At 41.6% G+C, this 9,362-nt stretch overlaps 1 protein-coding gene across 1 annotated transcript; it reads left to right on the forward strand.

The window, feature by feature from the left end:
- The first annotated feature begins 388 nt into the window (after positions 1–388).
- LOC311041395 (large ribosomal subunit protein mL45-like) lies at positions 389–1,446 on the forward strand. The gene has a single exon (XM_084086306.1). It carries the CDS (start codon positions 394–396, stop codon positions 1,327–1,329), a length of 936 nt encoding a protein of 311 aa, XP_083942432.1. The 5' UTR covers positions 389–393; the 3' UTR covers positions 1,330–1,446.
- Positions 1,447–9,362: the final 7,916 nt, after the last annotated feature.

The following is a 9,362-nucleotide window of genomic DNA, read 5'->3' on the forward strand; positions in this document are numbered from 1 at the left end:
CATGGTAGGATGCTCGGAAACATATATAAGGGGATGAATGATCTATTCAGTCCTGACCTTTAGTGACCTATTCGACTCCAACCTTCCCATATATGGAGATCCCCATAGATGGAGACAATCAACCTCCCCCAAGTCTGACACCATAGAATCTCTCTTAGGCTTCTATACATGGAGATAACTAACATACTGTCATAATATTGATTACTGATTACCATTATTGACACCTGTGGTGCTGTGATCACCATGATTGACACCTGTGGTGTAAATGCAAGCAAAGGCATCTCAGCAGTACAGACCTGAATAAAGACCATTACATTGGGAACAACGCTCCGTCTTATTTGTTGTATAGAGTATTGGATGTACTAAGGAGATACAAACAAGATGGCGACGTCCATGCGGAGGGCGTTAGGAACCCTTCATCTACTGACATGTAATACTTTAAAGAATTCAGAAGTGCATGTGCGGCATCCTCTCCCACTCATCTTGCCGGTGCGGACCAAGAAACGACATTTCATTCCGCCGGCCGCTGGGGTGAAAGGGCAAGCTTCGGGAATCGGAGACCAGGAGGCCAAAGCCAAGGCGGCTGGTCTTGTTATAAGGCAGCAGTACATCGAGAGACCCATCAACATAGCCTGCACTGCGGGCATCTTCGACCCCTACATCCCTCCGGAGGGTGACGCCCGTCTCTCCACTCTGTCCAAAGAGGGGCTGAAACAACGCACCGAGCAGATAAAACAGGGTGCTGCCTCGCAACTCGCGATACGCAAGATAAAAGAATATGATTCTCATTTCACCACTAAGGAGTTCCCAGCACAAGCTCAAGAGACGTTCATTGGAGCTCACAATGCCCTGACACACTTCAACAAGGAGAAACTACACTCGTTGGTGACAGAAAGGTGTTACCCTGAAATGACGAGGGGAAACCGCTACAAGACCATCCGCTGGACATTCGTTGAGTCTCTGGAGCCGCCCAGAGTGGTCCACGCTCGCTGCCCGGACATGGTCTCTAAGGGCAACCTGTATGGTCAGGTGACACTCCGCATGCACTCCAAACAGACCCTGGCCATTTACGACCGCTTCGGGAGGCTGATGCTGGGGAGCGAGACGGAGCCTAAAGACGTCTTGGAGTACTTGGTGTTAGAACGTCATCTCGTCAACCCATATGGCCGCTGGAGGATACACGGCAAGATCGTACCGGCCTGGGCTCCTGTCAAAGACCCCGTCGTCAAGACGGTTATGATCCCCGGTCCAGAGCTCAAACCAGACGAAGAATTTGAAGCCCTCAACTACAAAGTTACCAAGCCTGAGGCTGTGCAGTGGAACAAATAATCCACCTAGGGGCACTGTTTCCCCCCATCTAACGCAGAGGAAAAACGCCATGTTGGACTTGGACTTGGACTTTTAAAATGTATATTTTGACATTTTCCCATACATTTTCTGTTTTTCCACAAGCTGATTTTTGCTTACAGTTGAGATGTGATTATTGTACTGGCCTGTTTTGGCGGTCCTGTCCAGTTTTTCCTTGCTAACAGGCCAGTTTTTTTTTGCTGTTGTTGTTGTTTTTCTGGTCTTACTTAGTGGGTACACTTTTTCATTTGGTGGGGAGGACTATGTCATATATTGATTACTGATTACCATTATTGACACCTGCGGTGCTGTGATCACCATGATTGACACCTGTGATGTAAATGCAAGCAAAGGCATCTCAGCAGTACAGACCTGACCTGAGGTGAATAAAGACAACGCTCCGTCATATTTGTTTTATAGAGTATTGGATGTACTAAGGAGATACAACACATACCTAGCTCTGACATCAGAAAACCACTCCTGGAACCCCATATATGGAGCCAACCTAAACGTCCAGGACTGACATCATAGGCCCATGTTTGGGCATAACTGACTGTGTGTTGGCGCGGACACGCTGCACAGTCAGTCAGTCAGACACACACACACACACACACACACACACACACACACAGACGATGCGATGCGCAATGTTTGAAAACATTAGTTAGGCTACTAGTTACTTTGCAGATTTTGATTATTATTACAAAACATACATTAACCACTTCAGCCTTATATAAACGTTGTCTATTTTAAAAATAGCAGAACTAAGCTACATGTTGTGAGCTTGTAGATCTGCTATTTTCAATTTTGACATAACATGTGAAACGGGACTTTCTGCATAGTACATTTTGAACCAAGCGCCACCTCGTGGCTGAGCGGCCACACTACACTTTCTAATCCTTGCAATGGGAGGCACTAAGAATCTGTGGGCGTCAACTTCTAAAGGTACCTAACAAAACCTCTGCAAACCTCTGAGGTCGAATAGGTGGCCGTTTGAAAATCGCGCATGAACGAACAGGTAACCACTGTAGCCCGTAGTGACCCCAGGGCCGCAAGCAACGGTATAAAAGGCAACGGAACTCCCTGGTTAATTGAGTTCCATCAGCAACACCGAGCGACATTAACTCCCTCCAGAGAAATAAGCATCAATACAACTCATCAGTAGTTGGTTTTCAAAGCCTAAAGCATTACATGTCGGTTTACCTACTTCCTGGATAATTTCATAGCGGCCTTCGGATCTGGTTAAACAACCAGCTGATTATCTGTTTAATACTGTCTACTCATCAAACAGTCGGCTGTAAAATGGCAGTGCAGTAGGTGCATTGAGGGATACTGGAGTCAGGGTGATCAAAGAGGGACATTCAGCTGTCCACAGTGCAGACACACGTTCATCCCAAGACCTGTTCTGAAGAAAAACAACATGTTGGCTGACATGATGGATATACTGAAGGAGATAGGACTCCAAGATGTTCCTCCTGATCACTGCTATGCTGGACCTGGAGATGTGGCCTGTGATTCCTGCACTGGGAGAAAACTGAAAGCTGTGAAGACTTGTCTTCAGTGTCTGGTCTCTTGCTGTGACACTCACCTCCAGCCTCACTATCAATCTCCTGCCTTTAAGAAACACAAGCTGGTCAAAGCCTCCAGCGAACTTCAGGAGAACATCTGCTCTCGTCACGACGAGGTGAGGAATCTTTTCTGCTTTTTTTTTTCAGGAGTGTATCTGTTCTCTGTGCTCCATGGAAGAACACAAAGGTCACAATATGGTCTCAGCTGCAGCAGAAAGGACTGAGAGACAGAAAAAGCTTGATACGAGTCAGCAAAACATAAAGCAGAGAATCCAGGAGATAGAGAAAGACGTGAAGGTGCTTCACCAGGAGGTGAAGTCCATCAATCACGCCGATAGAGCAGTGGAGCTGATCAGAGACCAGCAGAAACGTGAAGTAAGTCGTGCTGAAGAACTGAGGAAGCGTGTGGAGCAGGAGGTTACTGAACTGAGGAGGAGACATGCTGAGCTGGAGCAGATCTCACACACAGAGGATCACATCCATTTTCTACACAGTTACACACACCTCCCTCTCAAGGATCAGTGGATCTACACACCCAGTCAGCAGCAATGTCCGTCCTCTGAGATACTTTGAAGATGTGACCGTGGCTGTGTCAAAGATGAGGGACAAACTAGAGGACATTCTTAAAGAGGAAGGGACAAACGTCTTAGAGACAGTGAATAGAGTGGATCCAAACACAGCACATCAACGCCTCTCTCTGTCTAAAGGGAACAGAAAAGTAACATGCATGAAAGAACAACAATCATATCCTCATCACCCAGAGAGATTCACTGGAGAGTGTCAGGTTCTCAGTAGAGAGGGTCTGACTGGACACTGTTACTGGGAGGTAGAGTGGAGTGGAGGCTATGTTAATATAGCAGTCTCATATAAAGATATCAGGACAGGTAGTTATAATGAAAGTGGATTTGGATCCTATGATAAATCTTGGTATTTACGGTGCCAGACAGGATGTTATTATTTCAGACACAGAGGCATTGATACTAAAATCCCAGGTCCTGTGTCCTCCAGAGTAGGAGTGTATCTGGATCACAGTGCAGGTACTCTGTCCTTTTACAGAGTCTCTGACACCATGACTCTCCTCCACAGAGTCCACACCACATTCACCCAACCCCTCTATGCTGGATTTGAGGTTTGGAATTATGGATCCACTGCTGAGGTCTGTGACCTCAAGTAGATCAGACATTGTGTTTGTCTCTCATGACTCTCTCATGACTTAGATGTGAAAAAAAAAAAAAAAAAACATTCAAATCATGTTTATTTTATTTGTTCATTTTGTTATTCATTTGTTTATAGTTAATCTCATAATGTGTTAATCATCTCTCATATTATACAATTTATGCCAGCGTAATTTTGTTTCCATTTTGAGTCGTTGATATGAAGTCCTTCATACAGACCTTTTGAAATTAAATTATTCTATTCAATTGAATGTAATAAATATTAACCAACATGATAATAAATGTATGTGTATAGTGTTTCATTATTGTATGACTGTACTTTAACCTGCTGTCTTACATTCTTTATTGTTGTCATTGTTTCAATGGACTGGTGAACTGCTGTCGGGCAGAGTGTATCTCCTGTTTTAATATGTTTTTAAAATAATAATAAAATGGAACGGTTTTGGACATACAAGATTTCCACTGACAGCAACAATATGTAGCTGTCGGGTAGAAACCTCTTATGTCCAAAACTATTACTTTTCAGAAAATTATTTAAAAAAAAAAGAAAGAGCATGTGTTCTAATGGATCCATGTAGTTATTATTTAGTCACAAGCTCTTGTTATACTTTTCATTGGTTCAATATTTATAAAACCCACAGACACACTTAAACACTTTGATTTCACTTTAAAATTGAAATTGCAAGAATAGCAGATCTACAAGCTCAAAACTTGTCACATTGCAATGTGTTGTGAGCTTGTAGATCTGCTATTTTTGCTATTTCTGTTTCACACTGTAGTATGACTAAGTAGGGCATTCATTTAAGAAAAATAACTAAAAAGTGTAAATATGGAGATATGAGGTTTCTGCCCGACAACAACGATATGTAACATGTGACCTGTATGTGTTTGTTGGTTATTCACTCTCATCTGTATAAACATACGCATCATCTGTATGTGTTTAATACACTTCACAACATGTGATGTCATGTGATACTGCCTGGCAGTGGTGGACAGTAATGAAATACATTTACTCAAGTACTGTACTTTACTTGAGTATTTGTGTATTGCTGGATACTTCAAACTCATGTACTTTAGACTGTGATGTGATGCCAGAGTGTGGTCTAGCCAACACCAACTCAGGACTCCTCAATGGCTGCCCTCCACACCCTGCTGTCCAGCATCTGGGTCTGGAGCTCTACAGCAGTGGCCTAGACAGAGACACAATTCTGGGTGGGCCTGAATATAAATGGGTGGGCCACACAAATCATTCCATAAATAGCCGAGCTCATTATCATTACAGTATGGCCTACATTACAAGTGTGAAAAGTGTTCTGCTAAGCATTGTCCTGATCCTCAATAAAGTCTAATATGTCCAGAACTCAGCTGCCCGCCTGCTCACCAGTACCCGTTCCAGAGACCATATTATTACACCAGTCCTGTCAAACAAAGAATCCACTTCAAAATCCACTTCTCACAACCTATAAGGCAGTGCTTCCCAAACTGTTTAGCTCAAGATCCGAACGAGAAGACATTTTACTCGGGACCCAAACTAGTGAAATAGCAGATAGAAAGACAAGTTCACATTGCGTCGCTTCGAAATTATTCAATTTTTACATTTTCATCATTCCATACTTTTGAAAAATGTCGGGGGGTTTTTTTATTGTTAAAAACTTGTTTAAACTTGTTTTAAATCTTTAGAATTGTTCCTTTTTTATGTAGAAAACAAAAAATCACACCTGTGTGAAGGTAGCGGCGCCTTTGATACATTTTGTCATCAATAAGTGTTTATAATGTGTTTATAGCCACGTGTCACGTGAAGCTTGACCAATCACTTTGTTGACGTGTCTGACCAATCAGAACGTTGACGCAAAAGCCAGGTATAGAGGGCTAATATCCGCTCTATACCGGCTAGCGCCGCTAAAAAAGGGGGATATTTACTTGTGTGACCCATACAAATTGGTACACGACCCGAACATAGGCCCCAACCCACTGTTTGGGAAACAGTGCTATAAGGCACTGAACAATTTGATTGATGATTGTGTTCAATCTGTATGGTAGAGGATGTTAATACAATATAACTTATACAATCTCTATGGTAGAGTATGTTAATACAATATAACTTATACAATCTGTATGGTAGAGTAGGGGTGTCACGATTCACTTACCTCACGATTCGATTCAAAATCGATTCCTAGGGTGCCGATTCGATTAAAATTGCGATTCTGCGATTAATTGATATTCGATTCGATTCTGCGATTTATTGCGATTTTCTAACAAATATTTGATTCGATTCTGCGATTTATTGCGATTTTCTAACAAATATTCGATTCGATTCTGCGATTTATTGCGATTTTCTAACAATTCTGAACAATATAAACCATGAAATTTGAATCATACACTTCAATGCAGCCAGATCATGTCAGTCAGTCTTTCTGACATTGATTTCAGACAAAGTGCCAGTGAAAAAGGTATTTCAGACAAAGTGCCAGTGAAAAAGGTACTAACTTATTAAAAAAAAATGTATATGTATATATATATGTATATATATATATATATATATATTTTTTTTTAAATCGATTTTTAATATTTGGAAACGATTTTAAAATCGTGGCATTAAGAATCGCAATTTATTCATGAATCGATTTTTTTGACAGGCCTATGGTAGAGTATCTATCTATACATTTCTAAACCCAAAACCCCCCAAAAAAACCTGCCACTGTGTGGGACTAAACACAAACAACATATCAATGTCACTAACAAGACACGCCACAACGTGCAGAATTACTACGCGCAGTCTGTAGGCCACTTCATACTGCTCAGCACACATCTGCCCCCTCGCAGCATAATTAATTGCGGCCAACACAAACTCACAACATTACAGTCGGCCATGTTGTTCCTTAGCGTCATCGCCGACCACCGCCCAACGAGACCCAAGTGAGGTCAGACAACACACTCCATATTTGGGCATAGCTCCATTGGGAACATCTCCTATTATGGCTTTATATATTATAGAGACCAACAAACACAAAGCACCGCGCAGCGGATAGGGGGGAGGGGCGCGCAGCGCCCCGACCCTCTAGTGTTAATACAATATAACTTATACAATCTGTATGATAGAGTATGTTAATACAACATAACTTATACAATCTGTATGGTAGAGTATGTTAATATAATATAACTTATACAATCTGTATGGTAGAGTATGTTAATATAATATAACTTATACAATATGTATGATAGAGTATGTTAATACAATATAACTTATACAATCTGTATGGTAGAGTATGTTAATACAATATAACTTATACAATATGTATGGTAGAGTATGTTAATACAATATAACTTATACAATTGGGGTGGTTGTATTTTGTGTCCCTGCTCTTCTATTAAGACATTTAGATGGTGTCAAAGGTCATGTCTCACCTAGACACAAGATCTGACATGAATTTTGACCCAATGATCAAGAGTCAATGTATCCCCAAAGCAAGCAGGCAGGCTCTATTACCTCAGTGGTACAAATGTCAGCACTTGCACAGGAAACTGGGTTCAAATCCGGGGTAGAAGAGGAAAGTTACATAGTGCTGCTTTAACATTTCTAAAAGTCCAACAAATCCACTTTGTCCAGTTACTACAAGACACTATAGTAATGACCAGTGGAAGGAATTGGAAACCATTAGAAGTACAATAACAATATTATGGATGTGAACAATCACCCCATAGCAGATATAGGGACAAATAATGACAACAGCTTCATAAAAGTGACTGCATGTAATATCTATTAAGCAATACCAAGCCATGTTATTATGGGCCTAATAGAATACATCCATATTACAACTTCAACAGCATTCAGTGGCGGCAGTGGCTCAGGGGTAGAGCGGCCGGATAGAAACCGTGAGGTTCCCAATTCGATCCCGGGCTCCCCTAGAGTTAATGTCAAAGTGTCCTTGAGCAAGACGCTGAACCCCTGATTGCTCCCGATGAGCAGGTTGGTGCCTTGCATGGTTTCCTCCTCCATCGGTGTGTGTGTGTGTGTGTGTGTGTGTGTGTGTGTGTGTGTGTGTGTGTGTGTGTGTGTGTGTGTGTGTGTGTGTGTGTGTGTGTGTGTGTGTGAGTGAATGGGTGAATGTAATGCACAATCTATGTAAAGCGCTTTGGATAAAAGCGCTATATAAATGCATCATTTATCCACAACCTGTCTTTCTTCCATCACTTATACTTTCCGTATAAAAAACAAAAACATTCTTGGTGAAATTTCACATCAACAAATTACAATCTACAATTGAGGCATTTAGCAGATGCTCTTAATCCAGAGTGACTAACAGTAAACAAGGTAAACACGAGGTAATACATCAAATGCATAGAAATAGTAATCTGGGATCATAGGTAAACCAAGAACCTATCATCAGTCTAAACAGTATAATGTAAAAAACAAAACAATAATCTGTACATTTAAACCACACTATAGGATGATCAACAAATGAACCTGGCATCTGTCTACATAACATGCTATCTACAATACATTTTTATGTTCAACATTTGGGGGACCTGACACACATTGCTGCAAAGAGCTGTGTGTGATCAGCGAGTCCCTGGTTCGATTCCCAGTGGGGCGGTACTGTGGGCCTTACCCCTTGTGCCTAAACTCTTTAGGTATTTTTTTCTATTTTGAAAAAAAACTATTTAAATAGTGAAAATAGCCAATCTACATCAAAACGTTGTGAGATCGGCAATTTTTACTATTTTTAAATGTTTTTCAAAATCGTAAAATATGCCTAAAAGTTTATGCATAAGGGGTAAGGCGATGCACAAGTTATGGCCCGGTATGTCATTTCCCTTCTCTCTCTGCATTTCCTGTCTCTCTCCCCTTTTGCTCTACTAAAAACAAACAGTGAAAACACTCAAATACAGCCAGAGGGCAGTGTTGTTCTGCATGCAAACTCCACCACACTACTCCAGTGTGTTTCTGCATGTAAACACCACCACACTACTCCAGTGTGTTTCTGCATGTAAACACCACCACACTACTCCAGTGTGTTTCTGCATGTAAACACCACCACACTACTCCAGTCCAGTGTGTTTCTGCAGGTAAACTCCACCACACTACTCCAGTGTGTTTCTGCAGGTAAACTCCACCACACTACTCCAGTGTGTTTCTGCATGTAAACACCACCACACTACTCCAGTCCAGTGTGTTTCTGCAGGTAAACTCCACCACACTACTCCAGTGTGTTTCTGCAGGTAAACACCACCACACTACTCCAGTGTGTTTCTGCATGTAAACACCACCACA

Source organism: Gymnoscopelus microlampas (genome assembly GCF_963454915.1).
Source record: "Gymnoscopelus microlampas genome assembly, contig: SCAFFOLD_94, whole genome shotgun sequence".
NCBI lineage: Eukaryota > Metazoa > Chordata > Actinopteri > Myctophiformes > Myctophidae > Gymnoscopelus > Gymnoscopelus microlampas.